The following is a 25,198-nucleotide window of genomic DNA, read 5'->3' as shown; positions in this document are numbered from 1 at the left end:
AGAGGGAGAGGGAGGAGTAGAATTCCAGGAAGTAGCCTTGGTGGGGAATCAATATATATATATATATACTGCCAAACCTGTGCTACCCCTCACCTTCCTAGCCACCTGCAGCACAGTTTCTCTCATATTGCCTGCACAATGATCCAAGCCCAATCTCCCGCTATAAAAATGATGTTCCTTTTTCTCCTATATCATTCTCAGTTAAAAGACCAATAGGGAAATGAGAACCCCACACAAAATGCTGTACAAGCATTTAGAACTAAAGCACGGGTATCTCAAATCCCAAAATTTGGAAACAAAATTACCTAAAAAACTAGGGTTTTTCTTTCAGTTTTTTCTTACTTTCTAGAAAGTAAAGTAGGAGCCAAGACTAAAAATCATTCAACACAATACCACCAGCTGATGTAAATGATGTAAAGAGTAAAAAAAATATAAGGTAAGAGCAAGTAAAAGAAGATCAACTGACAGTCATCATCATCTTCACACAACATACCACGAGTCAAATGTCACGAGCACAGTGGCCATCACCAGTCCACCAACACCACAGAAAATACCACTGGCTTTTTATTCCCAATAAAATCCTTTGAATAGCAAGTCATGTATTTTTTCTGTGTAATGGAGATTCCTGTTACATAATCTTGTAAACAAATACATGTACAGCAAGTAAGGTCGCTGACAGGTGAATATCATTGACAGTTGGATAACAATAGCACTTGTCAGAGGTGGGATATTTTAGGTAAGTGAACTGTTGAATCTTGAAGATGATGAGCTGGAAGCAGGAAAGTATAAAGAAAAATTAGGCAAAAATTGGGATGTATACCAGCAAACTGCCTATGCTGACTCTTGTCTATTGCCCAACGTGACTATAATACAAGACTTACAAATTGACCATGGCACAATAAAAATCAGAATCTGATAGATTCCATAGGCATTTGACATGTTGTTTAATATTTTAGGTGATTGCTGTATTTTGTTTTCATGGATATGAAATGCATTTAGCTTAATAGTTGAAATTTGAATCATATTATTCCTAATATTATAAAAAAAAGTCAAATCAGTAGTAGAAAGCTCTCAAAAAAGAAGGCTAAGTGCAATGATATTTAACCCTACGACATCACTCCATAATATATAGCTCCGATCCATGCATTCATAGCCTCCTAGAGGAGATCATGTTAGAAGATAATACAGGATGTTCTTTAGCTAGAAACCATAGTTCATACTTCAAGAACAGGCATAAATACTTAAAATGATGAGAGCGGCTTGAATCCTGAAAGCATAAAAAATTCAAAGAAGAATTGGTTTGGAACAGAATAAACCTGCTTTACCTCATTTTAACTATGAATCCTACAGTCTGAATTTGTTTCTATTTAAGGGGCCATTAAACTAAAACTTTGCAAATACCACAAATGTATTTCCAAGCCAGGTCAAGTTCTGATCAGGAATAGCTGGGGACTGTAGAGCGTATAGTTAGCTTTTATCACCTGCAATTGTTTCCTTTACATAATAAATTACTATATGATATAGATACAGGAAAGAATTTAAGAGAGCCCCATGATAATCTAGACATACATCCTTCCCCTTCTGTTTCCCTAAATGTGATGAATAAAGTGTGTTCATTTAGATACAATGGGCCTGATTTAATAAAGATCTCAATGACTGAAGAAGATAGAATATCATGGGATGATTGGATTTCTTATTTTCTTTTGCTAATATTTGGCAAATGTTTTCAATCCTGGACCAGATCTATTCCAGGTTCACCCTGGTTCTCTCAAGATGGTATATCTTCTCCAGTCGTGTAGAGCTTCATTAAATGAGGCCCAAAGGCTCCAAAAGTGCATTACTGTGGTTGAATGGATTTGGTGCAATACCACTAGGTAGCACTACCAGCGACATGTGTAGATTGTAGCTCCTGGTGTTCCCAAAAATGTAAAACATTGTGATGGGAGAACAATATTATGGCTATGTTGTGAACTTTTTATTATCTCCATGTTGGTGGATTTACAGCATGGTGGATCTGGGATGCCTGGAACTGTGCAGGATGTTAGGATGGATCTGGTAGGTGTGTCCTGCAGAAAAGTAAGCGTAAGTGTCTATGGGCATTATCTATTCAAATACAAATTATGCAACTGAATAGCACACACAGCCTTTAAATGCACCCCAATAGGACTTTCTGCATGCAAAGTGACAAAGGGCAAAATGAAGCAGGTCAAATGCCACCTCTAATCTACACTGCTCAATGTATATCTGTGGGTCTTTAATGTCCTGCATTTAAGGTGCCTTCCAAGCACATCTTAGGTGCAGGAAAACATTGCCCATAGCAATTTACTCCACAGAGTTGAAGATTTTTTATAATATTATTATTGTGGAGCAATCTATCCTCCACAGCAGAAGTCCTAAAGTTATTTTTTTCAGTGACTCAACTCTCCCTACCGCCTCCACAATTAGAGATTGGAAGAAGGTATCACTGCTGGAAGGGGAGCAGGGAAGCTGAAATGTTAGGTTACTGCTGAAAGAACAGCAGGGGGAAGTGACTTGCTCAGAAGGGGAGCAGAGGGAACTGAGCTGCTATATCACTGCTGAAAGGAGAACAGGGTAGCTTAAATCTAAATCACTTTCGGAAGGGTATTGGGGTTGGGAATTCCAAAGTCACTATTGAAAAGAGAGCACGGGGATATGGACTGCTAGGTCACTGATGAAAGGGGAGGATGTGAAGCTGAATTGCTAAAATACTGATGAAAAGGGGAAGAGAGGAAGCTGAGCTGCTAAATCACTGCTGGAGGGAAAGAAGGTGGGCTGCAGAAAGGGGATCTGAGGGAGCTGAACTGCTCTTTTGTAAGGGATCAAGGTGGGGAACTCCCAAGTCACTGTTGGAAGGAAAGCAGAGGGTGAAGAATTGCTAAATCACTGCTGAGAAGGCAATCAGAGGGAACTGAACTGCTATGTTACTACTGTATTGGAAGGTGATCAGCGGGAGGAGAACATATGAGTGACTGCTAATAGGAAGCAGAGGGAAATACCATGCCAAGTAATTTCTTAAAGAAGAGTAGGGTGAGCTAAACTGCTAAGTCACTGTTAAAGGGGACCAGGAGGAGGCTGAACTGTTAAGTTACTATTGGGAGAGGAACAGGGGGAGCTGAGCTGCTGAGTGAATGCTGAGCTTTGGTAATATTTTAAATATTTATTTCAAACTTCATTGCTGGTAAGCCCATGTATTTCTTTAATAGACTACTGATAAGAAAAAGGTTGTCAACCAGTTAGCAACTAATTATAAATGAAGACACAGGTCTCAATATATATATATATATATATATATATATATATATATATATATATATATATATATATATGTATATATATATATATATTTATATATTGCTTCCATAGGTCCATTTGAACCAGGACTCTTAATGTGAATTATACCCTGGATGCAGGCGATAAATGGACTTTAGTTAGATTGGATCAATTTGTTTGACGAAAATTTCAACCACAGATCAAAAATCACTACCACATAATATATTTATTGCAATCCAACAGGAGAAAAGTGCAGCCATGTGTATGTGCAAATGCTTCAAATTTCAACAGAAATCATTCCTGTGGTCTTGAGAACCAAATACTTTGACATGACCAATCACATTTTTTTTAAAATTAAACTCTCTAAATCTTTTGCTTTGGGCAATAAAATTTTAAAGTTTAGAATCCATTTCTCTTCGATTTTATAAAGTGAAGAAATTGACTGCTCTACCGAAGGGGATATTCAACTGTGTTTAGCCTATGGGCAACTGAGATTATATGTGCCCACTATCCATGTCCACCATTGGCAGCACATTTTGCAGGAGAGAATGCAGCAAATTTACATTCGGCACACATTTAGGGACCAAAAGCAATCCGCAGAATGCCAAGAAACACAACTCTGATAGATCAAGCAATGCGTAATTGGCAAGGAAGGTTCACATACTCTCACTTTGTTCTCCCGGCGGTGCATAGAATGAAAGGCCCAGAGAGACGATGGCAGCAATTTCTAAAATGATGAGAGTCACGTCCTGGAGGGCTTCCCAGACTAACTGCAGGAAGGTTTTGGGTTTTTTGGGAGGTATGAAATTCACACCATATATTTGTCGTCTCTTCTCAAAGTCTGCTGCATTATCAGATAAACCTGCAAGCAACAAAAAGTAACATGTTACTAATTAGGACATCTCAGCAAATCAAAAGTCACTTCCACATACAGTATACAAAAAAAATAAATCCTCCAATGTTTGCCAGAGAATTACATTAAGATCACAAACAGGATGAAATTACAACAAAATCAAGCATAGGTTGTTGTTAGACTTTAAAGAGCAGTTGAAGGAAAAAAGTGAAGCTACTAGGACTACAAAAATAACTTATTGGCGCCATGTGATGCTCTACATATGGCTCAGCGGTATTGCACTGTGGTGCAATTAATTTTGAATTGTATTCTTACATTACTTATATAACAACCATTGTCATTAAGAAAAATTCCTGAGTAAACAAAACAATAATCTTGCAGTGGGGTGGGTGACTGAATGGGTTAACAGTTAGGTGCTTGTTTAGTTCTAGCTGAGGGGAAATTGATGGGTAAATGTACATTAAGTTTCACTCCCACAGCATCAGTCACTCTACTGTGGTCAGTAGACAAAGCACATACAGGCAACACAGATACTGTATACGCAGTCAGATCACACATAAGAAAAACACAATCAGGACACAGATGAAGCCCACACAGTCGGAGCACAGACACTGCACACACAGACAACTGAACACAGACAATCCAGACTCAGTACGATAGTACATTCACAGCCAAAGCATGGAGAGAGCATGGACAAAGCACACACAGTGGGTGCACAGACAGTTAATGCAGTCACTGACATACACACAGTTAGGGCACAAACAATTCACACATAACTGGAGCACAGACACTGCACATACAGCCAGAACAAAGACACTGCATACATGACCAGGGTATCTCGGACCTTCTAGCCCATCCTTTATCACTCCATCAGAACCTCTGCCTTCCCCAGCCCCCCACCTGCTTAACAACCACACCCCCACTATTAAACACCCAGACACCAATCTTCGATTTAAATTGGCTGGCAAGCAGCCGTCTATTTAACCATCATTAAATAAAAAAATCATTCAAGTAATTAACCAACAAACATACAAAAATAATTGACTAATAAATAAATCCATTTTTACATCTTTTATATGCAAGCATACATTAACATAACACTCTATTATTATTATTATTATTAATATTATAAATAAACCGGGATTATATAGCACCAACATATTACATTGAATATAACCTAATTAACCAACAACCTAATTCCCTCCTTTTAATAATACATAACCATAACCACAATATCCATAATGTTATCAAACTCCTGGGTATACACCCAAACAACCAGGCTTTAACTTCTCCAACATCTTTACCTTGGCTCCTAGCCGCCCAGTACCTCCTCAGGAGCCGTAATCATCTGTTCACCATAAACAGGGAGACCGCAGCAAAGAGGATCCCCCCTGCCAAAATTCACCACTTTATCATGCACTGGACCCTTGCCTTCCAAGGCCCCAACCGCCACAGCGCTCAGGTGTGACACCTTACACCTGAGCGCTACCTCCACACTCGCCGAGCTTGTTGAATTCAAGCCTGACAGTTAGCCTTCCTCCATTCCTGGTCGCAGAAATGGCCCACCGCAATATTCACCATACTCCGAGCTGTGTTGAACCGTTCTGTTTCCATTAAGCAGGTGCCCGTCCAAAAATGGTCCTAGCCACTGTAACTGACCACACTGCAACACCAGGTCACTCCACCTTGAAAATCAGCTTAACAGCACAAATTATGTCCCCTTGGAACATTACCCAAATCATAGCCCGCCATGGCATGGAGCCCTACCATGCCAAGGGGCTGCTCACCCACCACAAACTTGCCAACACATGATGTAGCACTACGCTACCCCCATTCCTGGCCACCTGAATGGCCCACCACCGTATTCATCCCACTTCGGGCAATGTTGAACCATGTCCTCGAGTGGGCACCCTTCCAACTTGGCCTGGCCACAGCACTGACACTAGGGAGTAATAGTATATACCATCCTCAGTATGGACACCAGGAAAAGTAAAGCATAATAACCCTCAGTACTGACCAAAACACCCTCTCTCCCCAATTTGCCTTTCCAGCGCCAATCACATTTCCCACCAGCATCAAATCCTCCCCCACCACTTTGCTCATCAAACTACATGCCCGAGCATCCATTATCATCCATCATCCATTACCATTATCCATAATTCACCCTGAATTAGAAGGCTCCAGCGGTAAAAGAGCAAATTGTCCCCACTCACACCCCTCTAAATCTTCCCGCCTTACATGCTGCTCCATTGCATGTCCCCTCCCCCCTCCCCCCCACTTTTAACCTTCCCCCTCACAGCCCCCCCTTACGCAACCCCCCTTCCAAAGTTTTCCATCACCACCAGCCCTGCTACATTTCCTGTTCCACTGTGCCTAACCCCACCGTCTCAAAACCCCCCTCTAGAAAGACTCCCACCCTCCAACCTGAACTACCTGACACAAACAAACCCTCCTCCCCCATCTGATACTACCCCAATCCCCCCTGGGACCCAACTCTGCTTCTGCTGCCTGGCCCACATAGATTGTCTGTGAGAAGCGAGCTCCCCCTCCAAGCGGGGAGTTCCCTGTACTGAGGACCTGGCTGCGTCACTTCCGGGAATTCCTGTGACGCAGACAGCTATTCCCAACGTCCCTTCTGATTCTGGCCATCCATTCCGGCCCCCTCTTGGCCACAGCCCCCTCGCGTATCGCAGCCTGCCAGCGTGGCCCCCACAGAATGAAGGGCCCCTGCTTCAGGAGAAGCCCCAGGACTGCAGGCCCCTCCCCCTGACAGCCGCAGCCCCCGCCCAGAGCTCCAGAAGGACGGGACCCAGCTGACCCACAGGAGGGTCCCTAAATGGGCTCTCAAATAGTCAACCCCCCCCAAGCCTAACTACTCTAGATAGCATCCAGGCTTCACACTGTGAAGCCGCTGCCCCCTAAACTGAGCCATAAGGCCCTAAAAAATTCCCTCTCCCTACCTGCGTCCTGCCTGTAACTTTTTTCTTCCAAAAGAGGGCCTCTAACTTCTGTCCTACCCCTTTTAACTCATCCTATGCTTAATCCTCTCCTACCTTACTCTCCAAACTAGCAAAACCCCTCCTAGCCTTACTTCATTTTATTACCCCTTAATGCCCCTGGGCTAGGCCTAGCACCCTGCCATGTAGGCCCTGTGCCTAATTTCCTACGGCTACAGGCCTCTCTCAATAGAAGTAGAGAACAAGCAGACAGGGCAAGCACAGTAACAGCACACACATTCAAATCACATACAAGCACAGCACACAAGGTAATCACTGCCTATGAATACACAAAAAAAAAAGGACACAGAGAACGGAGAACACATTAATACAGAACACACATGCCTATTAGAACAGTGGGACACAATAACTTTTACTATTATTTCTGCCCTTGGTGTAGCACCAATGTGTTCTTCTCATGTAAAGTCCTGATGCAGGCATTTGGGAGATTCCCCTGTAGTAAATCTGCAGGGTGCTGAAAATTTGAAATATGGTGGTTTGCTTTCTGCACAAGCAAAATCTGCTCAGCAGCATAAAGGAGACAAGGACAAGATGTCTTTGGAAACATGGCAGATGTTTGTGTAGTCAAAAATTATTTAGCACAAAATATATGTAAACGGTCACAATATCTTTGCTGTGCATACAAGTCAGATGTATCCTATATTGGTATTTTACAACAACATTTGTTGCAAAAAGTAAGTGTCTAATAAAGTATTAATTACTTGCTTAAAACGGTAATAGGAATATAGCCAAAACATTGTTCCATTTTGGTATTTTAATTACAGAGACTCCAAGGTCACAATATGCATTCATAACATTTGGAGGGCTACAGGAAGCCAGTGTTGGGTCATATACACAGGTTTATGGGGTTATACCGGCTGTCTGACCTGCACATTACCTATGTAGCATGGTTCCTGCGTGAGAGGAAAAAGCAGTACAAAGAGCCATTCTATGCATGTGCCGATAGGAGGATGGAGTAAGGTGACAAGGTCAGCTCATTCTGCTGCTTCATGGACTGGGGATGGGTCTAGGATTACCTGGGTTTAGAGGAAGTGGGTTGAATGATGCTGGCAATCAGACTGAGGAACACTTGTTAGAAAAGGAAGTTGAGTATTGCAGGAAAAAGCTGTTTTTCTCATTCTATCTTTTCTTGAATGAGCTATTCATTTGTATCCTGTTGCATGCTGAAGTTCTTTGATGGTGGTGGGGGTCATGCTATACTGAGCTACTAAGAAAACAACCTGGAGCACTTCAGTGCTTGTTCTGTGAACCTTAAGGACTATTTACTCCACAGTGGCTGCAATTACAAATGTCAGTGGTGCCAAACTTTCTAGGTTTATAATTTTAAATCCTGCAGACCATTAATCTGAATTGAATATTTTGTTACTATTATCATTAGTTGCATTATCTTTGGTATTACTAAAGAAATGCAAAATATTTGTTTGCTTTTTCTCACTCATTATGAGTTTATTTCTTTCGAATCTAAGACCAAACAAGAAATGATAGTTATCAAAGTCAAACTATTTGATGCCATTAAATATAACATTTAAAGAAAATACACTGTTAAGGTCATACTTACCTAAAAGAGCATCTGAGAAATAAACAAATAAAATACATCAGATGAGAATTGGTATTTGCAGAGCGGGGTGACTGTTGTAATGGTGGAAACAATACTGAAGTGTACGGCTCGGCAATGGTTGCCTCATACAACTTAAGACTACACTGACATCACTCTGCACCTGCCTTGTTTTTCCGTCTATAGTACAGTTTGTGAGTTTAGGGCAATATAAAGGCAAAAATTGTCATTCAGAATATAAGAATTTATTAAAAAAAAATTTTGTTTTAATAATAATAAAACATAAAGCTTCCAAATAATGTCCAAATTTTTGTGTGGACTATCAAATTTTTCCTGTGGATTCCTGGTTGGCTAACACTGTTCTAAATGTTAATAGCCTGGCCACAGTTTCACTTTATATAATCTCAATTCACCTCGCATTGGGTTTCAATGCCAATATTATTGTGGGAGTACATGACATGGAAAACAAAGTTCTAACACTTGAGAAGACCATCATGGGAAAACCTGATTGATCCAGTAACCTGGAATGGATCTGGTCCAGGATTGGAAACATACCAATAACAAATAGTTTTAAAGAAGTCCACACTAGGTATGCTGAATCACCCAGGTTCTCCCATAATAGTCTACCGTCTCAAGTCTTGGAGAGCTTTAAAAAAACAAGGTCCTTAGTCTAATAAACTAAAGTCTCAAATCCCAGAAGTTAGTCCCCAGGTTTTTAACTCAATCTCTATGTAATACTAAACACAGGGACTCCAAGGTACCTTCTATGGTTTTCTTAACCTATCAGGTAATTGTTAGTATGGACATAAAATAATCAAGTAATAAAAACATAAATGTAGCATTCAGTACCCAATAGTTAAATAGAATAAAAAAATGCATCTATCTAATCCTTAAAATTTCACTGTTTAAGGTGATATCACTACGGCTTCAGGTTTTTTTTTTTTTTCGCTTTTTGAGAGGCATATTTTTAGACGCTGTTGGAAATAATGGAACAGAAAAGGAATAATGCAACCTACATTTGAAATGTCGAAAACAAAACATCTTTTGAGCAGACTTTGGCTTTTATACAGAGCGTCCAATGACATTTTTTGGGCCGGGTAAAAATTTATTTTATAATGAAATGAAATAATGCTGGAAACACTGTAAGATAGACTCAGGCTGATCAAGTATAGAGGCAGATGTGGTTCTTAGCGGTAATCCCGAGTGTGGCTCGAGGTAAAAAAACATGCAGAGAGCCGTAACCCCGAGCCACTCTTGGGGTAGTTAAAAACATTAAAAAAACATTTACCTGGTCCTGGTCATCGGTGTCCTCCCCGTCGGATCCTATCCTCAGGCTGCGTCCTCTTCCTCTGATCTTCCACTGGCAAGTGCATTGATGTTTCCTGGGAGTTCCTGGTGACGTTGGTGCATGTCAGAGGCGCAGTGGGAAATTCAATTGGAATTTCGATCGGAATTTTATTGAATTCAATACAATTAAACTGTATTGAATCCAATACAAAGTAATCATTATATTATATATAATTATATTATATATATAAATTACATGCTACTGTCCAGTTATATTACAGGTTTCAGTATTTTTATGCACCCTTGTTTTACCAGATTTTTTTTTTATTTAAAGATTAATATTAAATTTAAAAAATATTGGACATATTTTGGTGAGTTATGCCTAAGAATTATAGGCCTACAATGGAAAAAAGTTTTCATGCAAAACAATGTACCGCTTTTGGCGTAAAAATACGGACATATTTAGAGTGCCGGGGTGGAGAACTCAATTTTAAACTTCTCCAACGTTATCTTGCTTGAACCAAGTCCCACTTCCCTCTACATCAAAAGCAAAGTCCTTCAATGCAGCCCATTGTCTAAGCATGGAGAATCTTCATATTTACATGTTAGGAGTAGCAGATATACCTAGAGACTTCTAGTAATCCACATGCTGTGGATCTCATATACCCAGGTCCTTCATAAAATGTGTCTACCAGGACTTGATTGTGATTTAGCTTAATTTTGGAGCTGTTTCCACAATATGTCTTCGTAGCCACATTAGGACTTTAGTCCTCAAGGTTGAGCGACAGGGAGCTAAGGGAATAATGGGAGTGTAGGGCATCATGGCCCCACCCCAGAACCCAATGTGTATCAAATGGGTGGATGATGCTGGATGTTCTCCAACCAGGAAAAAAAGAGGTGGGTTTTATCTGACATCCTGCAGATTCTTATGCACATTGGACCTGATTTATTAATGCTTTCCAGGACTGGATATAATATGGTAGAACCTGGAAGATCCAGCAAACCTGGAATGAGAATGAGATCTGTTACAGGTTTGCTGTATCATCAGGTTCTCCTGTTATAGTCTAACGTTTCCAGTCCAATTGTTAGAAGCTCACAGCATACAGTCAAATCAGAGTGAGCAGTTTATTTCTACAAGAGGAACCTGTACAACTGTGCAAGACTAAAGATAAAGCTGGAGTTCAGCTTTAAAAAGGCCTTGAGGGAAGGTGTTGGCTAAGGCAACCAAGCTGTTATTCTTCTGTATTCTTGAAAACATAGAATACAATCAAATTGATAGGACTTTACATAAACCATACATTTTGTAAAAACAAATTTTTATTATAGCAAAAAATAAAAAAAAGATCCTAATCAACATACATCAAAAAGGTCCAAACTAGCACCACCTAGACAATATGGTGGGTATAGATAGACCCTGGTTAAAAGCTCAATATATTGCCAACAAACTAAATATCTGGACTTATTGTGATGTGGCAAATTTGGACAATCTGACGCGTTTCGCAGAAGTAATCCGCCTCATCAGGGATTTTACATGTACAGATCATCAATAAATTGAACGCACTAAAAATACAATACAGATGAATATATGATTAATTATTTCATATTTATATATCTCGTAACATATATACAATATTTGAAAAGAAAAAACATCTGTATTCTACTAGCAGAACATGGGATAATAATTGATGGTGGGCACTATTGCTGTTAACCTGTTTTTAAGAATTTTATTCCTTTAAATGAGCCATATTGTTTTGGTGGAAGAAAAGGTTTCCATAATTCAGATTCAGATATGAAGAAAAACAGGGCCTTGGTAAATATTATCTTTTATGTTCTGCTGGTAGGTAAAGCCTAATTCACTGAACACCGATCTGCACTGAAAACATTGGCTGGTTACAAATTCTGCTGAATGGATTTCATCCTACTCCCCCTTTCTTTACTGCTCCAGCACACACAACACTGCATGTAATTAATTTCTAATTCTGACTGAACTCATCAGATAGGTATGGGAAAACAGCGGGCTAAGAGACTCATCTCTCCAATACATCCGTGTCAAAGACTGCCAAGGTGAAGTGTCACCTTTTTGTCTCTAAAAATGAATAAATAGAGTCAAAGCCAGGGGTGTAAGGAAAAGCTATTGAACCCTGAACCTGAACTCAAGCTAGATATAAAAGACACAAAATAATACAATTCTGTATTTATACCAGCTGATGTTTAAGCTGCTTATATTTTGCCTTCACTGGTTCCTTCTCCTCACATTGCAAGTCAAATGTGGTGCATTGGCAGACCATTTGCATGAATGGCTCCATAAGCTCTTCTTTTCTCTATCTAAGAAAGGTGGGATATCTATTTTTTGCATTCAGTGGAATCCATGTATTAAAATGCTGCAATAGATGACAAAACATGAATCTACTTGTATACCCCATGCAACACAGAGAAACAAAGCTAGTCCTAAAACAGAAGAAAAGAAAAGGAGTTTGAAGCTTCATAACAGTGGACATCATATGTGCACCTGTTGGAGTCTAACTTGCATTCTACATTTGTGTTCTATCTCGATCAGAACTGAAGAGTTCTTATTTAGGTTTTCAATGCAGACTGGCTCAAAGCTCAGCACAGCAATAACTGAAAGATCATAGAGGATGATGACCTCACAGATCAGCTAGCTTCAACCATCTGTGTTAACAGTTCCCAGGGCCACCATAATACTTCAGTTCCATCACTTAAAAGAGCCAGATCTCATCTAATCCAGCCACTTTAAACTGAATTTTGTGAATTTTATTGCACCAATTGTCTGGATTATCAGCCTTTTGAAATGTGTGTGTGGAGTTATTCTCTTTCTCCCCAAGACTAAAATCAGCTACATAATGTGCCATGACAGTGGTCCTTGTGAGTCCTCATATCAAAACTTGTTCTTTCTACTGAGTATGCAATATACAAGCCGCTTAAAGCCCAATATACACACATGGAGCTCTAAGGTTTTTGAGCAAAAATAAAAATTCTTAACCTTGTATGAGATTTCAAGTAGGACCTAGAAATGTTCCTGTCGACTTGCATTGTAGCGAAAGCAGTCTCTGAACATGGTGCTGTTGTCAGTACTTTGTGCTAGAACCCGTATCAGATTGACTTATTTAGATAACTAGAACTATTTTTGAAAATATCGTAAATGGCCTATAGATGTGGTGCAGCCACTCTACTTTAATTAGAGACCTAGACTTATACTTGAGAATATGGCAAATGCTCACTTGGTGTGATTCAGAAAATTTAAAATGAAATAATTGGTCCCCAAACATGGTTCAGTCACCTGTTTCTCACAATCAGAACCTCTAGATGGGGTGCAGCCACTAGTTCCTCATGACCAGAACCTATATTGAAGGTCTGCTTCCATTCTTTTTACACAACTAGAACTATATTTGAAAATAAATTAAATGGTCCCTTAATATTATCTCCTTTCATAGTTAAACCTATATCAAGTGTCTTCCTCAATTTTGTTTAGACAGCTAAAACTTTTCTAAAATCTTTGAAAATATGGTAAACGGTCTCTAGATGTGCTGCAGCCACTAGTTACTCATGACCAGAACTATGGCAAATGTCTTTGTCCTTTTTGTGTCGACATCTAGAACTATCCTTGAAAATGTGGCAAATAGTCTCTTGATGTGAAGCAACCACAAGTTCATCATAACCTGTATCAATTGTTTCCATCATTTTTTTTAGACAACCAGAATTATGTTTCAAAATATAGTAAATTGTCTCAAATGTCTTCCACCAACTTGTTTTTAGACATCTAGAACTGTCTATGAAAATATGGCCATTGGGTCCCTAGATGTGGTGCATCCACTAGTTTCTCATGACTAGACCAGTATTAAATGTCTTCCTCCAATTTTTTTAGACAACTCAAGCTAAGTTTAACGGGTACCAAACAGTTAATGCCAGTTAGGAAAGCTGCGTCAAACTTTTCTGAAATGGAGAAAAAGGCTAATCAAGCTTCCAATTCAATGCTTGTATTCTTTAATTATATTAACAGTGTCAGTGAACTGCCGCACAATGACACACAAAACAGGCAGTCATTTAGATGACAGCTCTGATGACATGAAAATTTGGGATGCTTTTTTGCAGCAAGGCACTTTAATACATAGCCTGAGTCATAGTAGCGCTCACCCTGCCTGACAATGTCATATTTTTCTATGCCTTGTCACCATTCCTTTACACTTTAAATAAAGGAGTTTTGTGATGCATTGACTTAATCAGATTATTTATTCTTGATCATTCCATCTTAACAAACCCTTTGTGTTTAGTGTAGTCATTGTGATGTCTTGAGTTCCTTTTGCTTTTGCATAAAAGCCTTTCGACTTTCCAAGATGGTCAAAAGGGAGACCTAGGAGTTGATAGGCTGATGCCCCCTTATTGTGTACCATGACAAATGAATAAGCAAATTTGATTGGTTAAACCAACCATTTCATGTCCTTTATAATGTGTTTTTTATATATATAATGTTACATTTCGGTGCTGTCAAATCTGACATGAAGCCAACATCCTCTGGTGCAGAATCTTTCAAGAGTTTTGAACGTAGTGATTGATTTCCCAACAGAGAATATTTATAGGATGCCATATTCCCTTTTTTCCCCCAAATACCTTTAATTAGACCCCAGAGATGTGTATCTGAAACAAAAGAAAGGGAATTCCGAGAAGCAAGGAGAGATGCTTGGGCCCCACACCTTAAAGACCAAAAAATGTGGCCACCACTGGTTTAGAACAATCACCAAAATAGATGAATACTGCCAACTGGTAATTTTTACTTTATTGTATTTAATCATTGACCTATGAAATAAGCCTGCTCATCCATGTTAAGGAATCATCCCTAATCAAACCACAATGATTTATGCCACTGAAATGCAGAATGGGCCATTGACCTTCTGACTCAATGGGCCTGATTTGTTAAAGCTCTCTAAGACTGGAGAAGACTAATCATAATATAAACTAATATAAGCAGTTTGCAAATATTTTGATAAATGTTTTCAACTCTGGACCCAATCACTTCCATGTTCGCTAGATCATCCAGGTTTCTCTATAATAGTCTATGCTCTCTAGTCTTGCAGGCCCACTGAGTTGTTTTGTTGCCCATTGTATTCAAATCTAAACTACTGATAATGAATATTTTAGATGCCAAGTGTGAGATCGCTTGTAGCATTGGGGGTTGTTTCAAACAGGAAACAGGGCCAGCAGGTTATCTATGCCTCAAGGGTTTTTAATACTATTTTCACACAAAAACAATCAAAATAAAACAAACAGCAAATTAAAGCTTGGCCGCTTGGCTCTTTACTAACAATCCAGCCCAACCTAGTGCTGTGCAGGACTCTAAGACCCTAACCATGCAGCTTTTCTAACAAAGTCTGTGTCTTTGCTTACAGTTCACCTTGGCCCTCCTCCCAGCCCAGCAGCCAAGACAGAGACCCACGAATAAGCAGGCTGGGAGTTTATATCCCCAGCTTAATTTCCAGGATGGGTTTCAGGTGAAACAGTTACACCTGATCATCCCCAGGCCTCTTTAGCTCCCCCATGTGGCCAAGAAACTCATTGTCATTCAGCCTGGTACTTGAACCCCACCTTCAGGTCAAAAGGAAAACTGTCTGACTAAACAGAAAAATACTCTGCATATAACCTGTATCTGGAGCAAATGTACCTGTCATCCTGGATAAAACCCTGGGTCTTTATTGCCCAGCTGTCACACAAGAGATTTTTTGAGTACTTGTAATTAATGACAGGGGCTGATCTAACTATCACGATACCAATCACAGTATTAAAAAATCACATTGAGAGAAAATGGCACAGCTTTTGCCTAGCTTCATTACAGTACCAATAACTGATAATAAACCAGTAATAGCATGACTGTATATGGCAAACCAGATTAGTGAAATAGTGCATCAGCTTTTAAACCTCTCATGCGCCTGTTTTGCTATACCTTGGTGCCACTTTTGCATACAGGGGCTATTGTTACCAATGCGACTTGTGACTGTGAAAGGTACATTTTTAAACTATACTATAAAAATAAATTATAATGTCAAAGCCCTTAAATATGCTGCAGACCTTTTCAGCACTGGGAAGTGGGACTGATTGAAGCATTTAGCAAGGACAAAATTGACTGTTCTTGCAGGAAGCCGTACAGTCAAAGCTCTGCATTGCTCTCTCCAAAGGAAAGGATTGGAGTGGGCAGCTAAAGCAATAATCCCTGTTGCTCTGCAGTGAAAACCTACCGCTGTCATATAAAGGACAATATATCCTGTGCCATGTAGATTTTAAATAACAAAAAAGAACTAAACTACACACCAAGTGATATTAAAGTGTCAAAGCAACAAGAAAAAAAACATGGGGGTGATCATAGCTTTAGAATTCACCTTATTTTCCCAATTGCCACTTTTATAGCACTTTATTTCTAAAAGTGGGAACAGATTTTATTCCCTGGTGATCAAGATTTTATAACGAGCAAATGTCCATACCATTCTTTGCACCCTAAAGTGGCTATTAAAAGCTCCAGTTTCTTGAAGACCATATTTGAAAATAGTATATGGCCCAACGCTTTCAATACAGCCGTATACTGCTACTTTGTAAAGTGTGATCTTGGCAAAAGAGTGTTAGAAACAAACATCTCTGAGTACCTTTATGGGCCTTATAAACTACGGCTTAGGTCTTACTTCCACTTTATAAACATGCATTTGCATGGCATCCTTCCTATAGGTACCTTTCAGCTCTACTGTGGGTTTGAATACAGGGTTACTGAGACAAGAAGCAAGAACTGGACTGCACATAGGATAACTGCTGGATCATCCGGTAATTTGGAGATCAAATGCCATTAGTTGAAAGAGGGCACAGAATAAGGTTAGAGTTTGAAATATATGAACAAATCCCTAAATTTAATTGTTTGCCATAATAAATGTATGTAAACAGCATCATGCTCGAATATTGTTTCTATAAATCATCACAGTGTAACAGGCACTCACCCTTCATTAATCTTATATACCTGTATCAATTTTTTCCAGTGCTGCCCGAGGTGAAGCCTGCTGCTCTCAAGGACTCAATTCAAGTGTAGTTCCTGGAACTACTGGTGATCAGATTGTGGTATTGCAGGATAGGGAAATGCTCTGATATCTTAAAATAGAAAGCACTACTCTCCTGAGTCCATAGGCTCCCAATCATCCCCCTTCATCTACTATTTAGAAAGAAAAAAATGCCCATGAGAAGCTTTATTCTGCCTTTCCCCTCTCTGGGACACACTGCTTTGTTTAAGCAGTTGAATCAGGAAGTAGGGCATGATCTGCCAGAACACCTGAGAGCTATCTTAAGTATGGTGAATTAGGCCCTGAATGAAGAGCTAATGGGCTTTTCATTGGAACATGCCTTTGAACGTGGTAGGAAATTTGACAACTCCAGGAAAGGTCATTTCCTGGCACGACACCCTGCCTTCTTGCTTATCATAGCTCTCTACTCCTCTGGGAGCATCTAATTACTCCCTGTGCTAGCTTAGCTCTTCCACTCCTCCCCTCACTTCTTCACAAACCTTTTATGTAACTTCTGGGAGAGGGACAAAGGGGAATGCTATCAGATGACTGACAACTCTACGGCTACATACACACGTTGAATGGTTCTCTTCCGATAATCGGCTCAGGACTGTTATCGGACGAGAACCTGGCGTGTGTACAGTACTCGTCGTCCTTCGTCCGAGTGACCGTCCTGGTGGATCCACGGACGATGGATGACGAACAATCTTAATGGAAGTGAAGGGGGAGAGTGTGCAGCAGGGTGCCACTCCGTCATTCTCCCCCTTCCCTCTCCATATAGCAGAACGGTGCTGTATGTAAAGCACTCATTCATGCATCGTGCAGGCGTTAGTAATTGGAAAGGATCGTGTGTATGCAGCCTAAGTCTGCTTACTTGAGAACCAAGATGGTGGCATCTAGTGACAGTCTCTGGGCTTTGGTATGTCTACAACAAGGGGTGCTCTTACAGGTAACATCATGCATAAAAGAAAGTTTTTGATGTGGGGACAGAGTCTCTTCAAATACCAAAATACCAAAAACAGAAATGTGCATCAATCAACCACATTGACTTTTGCTTTTTGACTGCTTAAAGACAAAATGCAAAGCATGCTATGAGCCTTTGCACTCGGCATTTAACTCAAGACCTTTACCACTTCATTGGTGGAGCTTGTATAATTGTTAGGATTATCTCATGTTTGGCCTAGAAGGTTACTGTAACAGGATAATTTGTAACATGTGTCTTTAATTATAAAGTATTCAAAGCTCCCTGATTGTATACTTGCCACAAAAGGATGTATGGGAAATGTAATTATATGCAAGGCATACTATTATCCTAGTGTCCCAATGATTCAATTAAGCTATGATGAGACCTATCAAAATACTCTGAATTGGCCATTTGTGTAAAGTTAATGGTAGAAAGCACACAAGATACTACTTTTAGTTATTACACAATGATTTTTAACTCTGCAGAGTCAATGGTAACATGAACTGTATTAGACTGGATAGCAATAATGTTTCTTTTAATGCAACCCCAGGTTACCATTATTGCCATCACTGACAACTTAAGAACACAATTTATTCTTTTTTTAATGAAATATAAAGTGGTCCTATACTGATAGTTCATACATTGAATCAACATTAACAATGAACAATAGTATAAATTACACCATATAACTGTTTGCCGAAAAATCCAAGAAATAGGATGATGGTGTGGAGAGCTGGAATTTGATTTTTTTAATAAGGGGGATCCTAAAGGATGAAGCTAAAACATGCAAATCTGCAATATCAAAGAAAAGAATTTGCATTCATACCAAATTAGGGTGAAAAGGTGTTTTTAAAATCTTAAATTGTAACTACAGGTCAACTTGTCGTATGCTACGCAGGAAGCAAGATAGTAGCAGTGGACTTTAATGCATGGCTTCCAACATATGTATAGAACAACTGTTGTTCATTAGCAGGATTGCTCTGGAATTCCATCATAAACTACAAAGCCAGATTACAAAACTTTAACTTTAATTTCTCCACTGCAATATCTTCTCAAGCTTCCAACCCACACAGCCTCTTCTCAACAATTGACTCCCTGCTAAACCCCACACTCGCACCCCCCACAACTACCTTCTCTGCCCAAAACATAGCCACTTACTTCACAGATAAAATTGTCCAAATCGAACAAGATGTCTCCGGGCCACTCCATATTCAACCCTTTCCACCTGTAAATCATCACTGGCTTCCCTCAGCCCTTACTGTGGATGAAGTCACCTCTCTTCTCTCATCATCTCCATCTACTACCTGTCCGCTTTTCCAGATTCCCTCTGATCTACTCCGTGCCCATTCCTCCACCCTGGCACCCGCAGTAACCCAACTATTCAACCTCTCCCTTTCTACGGGTATATACCCCTCTACTTTCAAACATGTCATTTTTCTCCCCATCCTGAAGAAACCCTCACTAGACCTCTCCCTACCTTCTAGCTACTGTCCTATCTCCCTTTTCCCATATCCTTCCAAATTTCTTGAATACATTGTTTATAAAAGTCACAGATTGTCTCGCACATAAAGACAGAACCACTAAGGGGCACTATGCCTTGCACAGAGGTGGTGTGAGCCCTGAAAAGAGCCAAAGCGCAGAGTCTAAGCAGTAACCAGGTTTTCTCCATAGCTGATGGCGATGGTCACTCTGATGGTGAGGATGTTGCGCCGCTGGTTACTGCCAGGTTGCGGTCCTTAGGCACACCAAGATGGGCAAAACACGGTACCAAATCACAAAGCAGAAGGATAGTCCAGGAAGGCTGGGGTCTAAGCAGGCAGAAAGCAAGGGAGGTTAGGTCACACACCAGGGGTCAATTGCCAGGGATCCAGGAGACAGAAACCAGTGACACAGGGGCCACTGTGGGTATAGGGAACACAGGAGACACTGGAAGCAACAGGAGGCACAGGTGACTCAGGGATATCCACAGACAGACAGGAACACTGGAACAGCACAGGGAAGTTGGCTGGGAACCAACAGACTGGACAATGATGGGCTAACAAGGGAGCTCCACAGAGGAAACACTGAATTAGGCAACAGGTGAACAGGAACTAGCTCAACAGAACTAGGGGCTCGGCACCAGTGGAGACATGTTGCACGAACTCTGAGTGCAGTGTGTGAGCTAGTCAAATAGCCAGGGATGATAAAGAGGCTATTTTCTGAATGGCCAGCGGATTGAGCCAAACTGATAAAACTTGGGATCAGAGGCTAGCCCAGAGTCAGAACTGCCCGCATGCGCAGGAGAGAAATGCCTGTGCTTTAGCGAGGAACAGGTAAGAGTGACACAGATTATCTGAACACCAACTCTTTTCTTTACCCTCTCCAGTTTGGCTTTCAAGCTGCCCATTCCACCAAAACAGCCAATGGCCAATGACCTCATCAGAGCTAACTCCCAAGGCAACTTTTCCCTGCTCCTTCTCCTTGATCTTTCCTCTGCTTTTGACACTGTTGATCACCCCCTTCTAAAACAGATCATGTGCTCCATTGGTATCAGTGACACTGCTCTCTCTTGGTTTGCTTCCTATCTGTCTGACCGCTCCTTTCAAGTTTCTTTCAATGGTAACTCCTCCTCGAAGAGCTTACAATCAAATTGGGTTTGAAATGGCCCAAAAGCTTACAAATCCCAAAAATGTGAATCACAAAAAAGTGTCTTCTCATTTTATGTTGCATTTTCAGAACATTAAATGTCCAAAGGGGATTACATTTTATATTCTTGATATTATATATTTTTACAAACTCTATACCTAGGGATGCAATGTTGGGGTGTCCCAAACGCCAAATGCAGGCTTTGTCTGGCAGTTTAAATTTATCTCTTCTCCTGATGGACCCAACTGATAGAAGCATATTATATAGGCCCAGGTACATTGGTCAAACATGCTCATTTCAGGGTATCTCTGCTCTCTAATTGTGTTAGATCTTTATAATAAAGCTGCATCTGAAGTGCATGGTTGAGCCATCTGCAACCCAATAGTCCTAACTTTGAAAAGCTGGCAGTAACGGACAGCTCTTTGTAGAGCGACAGCTCCAATGATGTCCCTCTCACAGGCCAGTTAGAAAAAACAATTCAAGTCAAGTCATTTCCTTAACAAAGCATATCATGAGAAATCTTTACAAATGTCACATTATATTTATGACACGCATCTCAGGCAAGATTGTAAGGACAGATGTCTTTTAAGAAAGTTAAGCTGTGTACACACTTCCAATTTTTATCGTTGGAAATGAACGACGAACGAACGACGAACGATCGATTGGGCAAAAATCGTTACGATAATAATTGGAAGTGTGTACGTAGCTTTACTGCATTTGTCAAAGGCCAGGTATTCTTAGTATTTTCGTATGATTAAGGTAAAGGTCATATCCTAGTACAGTATTTTGTTGTCATATTGTACATAAACATGCTTGAAACAACAAGTAGATAACATCACATACAAAAAGACAATATACTCCACCCATTCTGTAACACCATCTGCCCCCTGATTTGTGCAATACCATGCAATGAATATGGCATGTAGGTACACATTTCAATTACAATTGTAACACTTATTTATGTTTACAATAATATTGACCTTTACATTGTTACTTGCTTGTTCATTCCCTACTTTTATAATAGCACCTTCCAATAGCACTTGAAGCTGAGATTTATTTGCTAGTATTTGATCCTCCATGCCCCTCCATTAAGATGCTAAAAAAAATCTTTGTCTATCCATTTTGGTTGCATATGTTATTTTAGATCCAGTGACATCATTACTAGATCTCTAAGCAGACCAAGCTGGAGGGGTGCGGTATATAGCTTCCTGAAATGCCTACAGATGATGCTAAGCATACGTGATTGAAAAAATGAAATGTCTCAGTGAATGAAAAGGATGGGACAGGGACAGCAAGTTAGGAAGAAAACGGCTAGATCAGTGTTCCTTTACCTTTTTAACATGGAGGAATCCTTGAAAAATCTTTCAAGTCTTCAGGGAACCCCTTCTATAATTACTATATCTACAGTTCACAGAATAATAGCAATATGTTTCTTGGGATGAATGCCTCTTATATTGCTGGCCATTAGGCAGAAAGTCACAATTACAGATTGTCAAACAAAAATGAATTGGTGCAATTTAAACTAACATAAGAAGCACAATTTGGTCATTGCTTAAGGAACTCCTGGAGGGGTATTTCAAGGGTTCCCACATGGTAAAAAGGTTGACTAACACTGCTCTGGAGGAGACCTAGGATTCCCTGGACTCCTGGTTGAGAAATAACGGGCTAGATGATGCTGGACAATCTTCAGACTGAAAATGAGGTAGGCATTTGTCATCACCTTTTAAAAAGTTCATTTATTTATATTTTGTATGTGTTTCTATATCCAGACCCCCTAATTAGCATTCCTGAAGAAGCAGACCAGTTCCTCAAAACACGTCTATTAAAAAAAAAAATGTCCAGTTCCCTCAAGTCTTTCTACATCTGTTGGGATGTGGCATTTTTGGTTGACTTTTGATACCTTTGCATCGCTAGGTCCCAGGTTTCAACTTTGGCCCGGGCACTATTTGCATTTGCAGTTAGGTAATTGGCCTCCCCCCCAAAATTAACCTTAGGCTGTGTTAATGACATATGACTATGGTAGGGACATTAGATTGTGAGCTCCTTTGAAGGACTGCTAGTGACATGACTATGGACTTTGTACAGCGCTGCGTAATATGTTGGTGCTATATAAATACTGTGTAATATATATATTTATATTATAGAATTATCATATGCATTTGTCTTGATAACAGCCTTCTGCAACCCCTGTACAGCAAGAGCTCAGTCTGGGAGAAGAGAATAATTGAAAACAATTAAATCTCCAATGCTTTGCAAAATTGTTACAGTCAAGACAAGTAATAATAATGATGATAATAAAATCATTTGTAAATATCATAGGTACTGGAAGCATATGCTTAATCTAGGTGACTGAAAAAAGGCAATCATAACACTTTGTCCCCACAGAGTCTAAAGCTACGTACACACGTCCAATGTTTCCCGCCTGATAATCTGCTCAGGGCTAATATCGGATGAGAATCTGGCGTATGTACAGTGCCCGTCGTCCATTGTCTAAACAACCGTCCTGGCGGATCTACAGATGATGGGCGGTGAACGATCGTAATGGAAGTGAAGGGGGAGAGCGCGCAGCAGGGTGCTCTCCCCCTCCCCTCTGCATAGAGCAGAATGGTGCTGTATGTACAGCACCGTTCATGCATTGTGCACTCCCTAGTTGTTTCCAGCGACTATAATTGCACGTGTGTATGCTGTTTAAAGCACTTTGCTGTCAATCTGATTCAAAAAACAAAAGCATATTTGAACAATGGTGTCATGCAGGCCCCAATGGCATACCGATTCTCAAAGGGTCTCTCAAGTAGGTTCACCCACTTGGGAGGGCTCCAAAAAGGAAAGCCAGTGCAGGGATTTTAAACAGATGCATTATGTCTGTAAAAGCCCTTAATTTACAGAATAGAAAAATGTAGGGATGGGTACAGAACTTCACTTTTAAAATTCTTTTCAAATGCAGTTTGGATAATGTAAGCAAAAACATGTCTGCTTATTGTGGCAGCTGGAATATTTCACGTTGATTGTGCTTTTTCTCCTGCAATGATGTGTATTGTGTTAAGGCTGCACATTCCACTTGTAAAGGGCCTAAAAACAGGATAAATGTACACAATTTGCATTTGTAGTGAAGTAACATTGATGTGCCTGTTGTGTTGTGCTGAAATGTAGTTGTATTTGCTGTTGCACCATGGAGCAGGCAGCAGACAGAATAATTCTAAAACACTAGTTTAATAGAATCCAGAAATCAGTTCTAAAAACAGGGTTGCCAGACTGATTTCAGATTAGCTGAACTTTGATCATGCACAGGCTAAATATTTGATCTCAGTTTAAACACTTCTAATGAGAACGGGAGTGGAATTGCAGTGTGGGCACAATACAGCATTAGAGATGGTCTAGTAGGTGAACACAGTTATCTTCCAATGGATTTCTGAAGAGGGGAGAGGTAGTTGTCCATTGTTTGAAAACACAATGCATAGGCATATAATTACACCTGCTCCAGGAACATGAAAGGGTGTTGGGTGGTATAGTCAATGCATTTGCTACATGGGAAAATAATACAAATGAGACCATACACAGAAATGTATATATATCGGCTAGAGTAAGGCTTAGGCTGCTCAAGCAATAATTGTCGTTGGAAAGTATCTTTCACAATCCTTTTCAATGACAAAAATGACAAAAAAATGACTGAAAGATGCATGAACAAGTGCTGTATACAGCATTGTTCTGCTCTATGGAGGGGGGAGGGGAGAACGATGGAGCTGCACCCCTCTGTGCTCTCTCCCCTTCACTTGTATTATGATAATTTGATATTCGTTGATCTGTCCTGGCGGATAAACGACGTTAGACGAGCGCTGAACACAAGCCAGATTCTTGTCTGATACTGGCCCTGAGGCGATTATCGAATGAGAATCATCTGAGGTGTGTATGTAACTTTAAGCTGCATACACACATGCAATAATTATCGTTGGCAACGAACGACTAACGACCGTTCGCCTGATAGTCGTTAACAAAAAAGTGAACGAGGATTGTCGCTGGACAACAACAACCGTCCCGGCGGATCTGATTGGGCGGCGATCGTTCGCAATCTATTGTGTGTACAGTCATTCAGTGATCGTGCATGTTTCTGCAGTACACTTTCTCCTTTACATGTCACTTCCTGCATCGTTCAAACGCTTGTATCTAGCGTGTGTACATTATTGGTGGATTATACTTGAATGATCATATCGTTACAGCATGTACAGAATTGTGCACAATACGATCGTTCAAAATAATCGTGCATGATGGTTGATCGGTCATTAGTCGGTCATCGATCATTAGTCGTTCGTTTTCTATTGCACGTGTGTACCTAGCTTTACTTCAGATAGGTGGTGGGATTAGTGGTTACTGGGTAGCTCCAAGCATCTGGCCCTAAGCACCATGCACATCCAACATACAATGCAAATTTGCATTGATTGGATGTATGGTCAAAAAGCACTCGTTAAAACTACCCCCCTTTATTCCCTATGGGTGGTTGTAGAAAACCCAACCATGGGTCCCTGTTGATGGTGGTAAGTAAACAGTAACTGCCCATCACCATTC

The 25,198-nt window shown here is 40.2% G+C and overlaps 1 protein-coding gene across 8 annotated transcripts in view; it reads right to left on the bottom strand.

Moving 5' to 3' along the window:
* Positions 1-25,198, bottom strand: part of ATP2B3 (ATPase plasma membrane Ca2+ transporting 3) — a 171,841-nt gene that overhangs the window by 61,328 nt on the left and 85,315 nt on the right. For all 8 annotated transcript variants that reach the window (XM_072431702.1, XM_072431701.1, XM_072431703.1 and 5 more), the window contains one exon: positions 3,956-4,153. In XM_072431702.1, the coding sequence (XP_072287803.1) occupies positions 3,956-4,153 (198 nt within the window). The remainder of the gene's footprint in view (positions 1-3,955; positions 4,154-25,198) is intronic.

Source organism: Pyxicephalus adspersus, chromosome Z (genome assembly GCF_032062135.1).
Source record: "Pyxicephalus adspersus chromosome Z, UCB_Pads_2.0, whole genome shotgun sequence".
In the NCBI taxonomy this organism is placed as follows: Eukaryota; Metazoa; Chordata; class Amphibia; order Anura; family Pyxicephalidae; genus Pyxicephalus; species Pyxicephalus adspersus.
The sequence above is the reverse complement of the archived record's forward strand: the minus strand, read 5'-3'. Positions and strand labels throughout refer to the sequence as shown.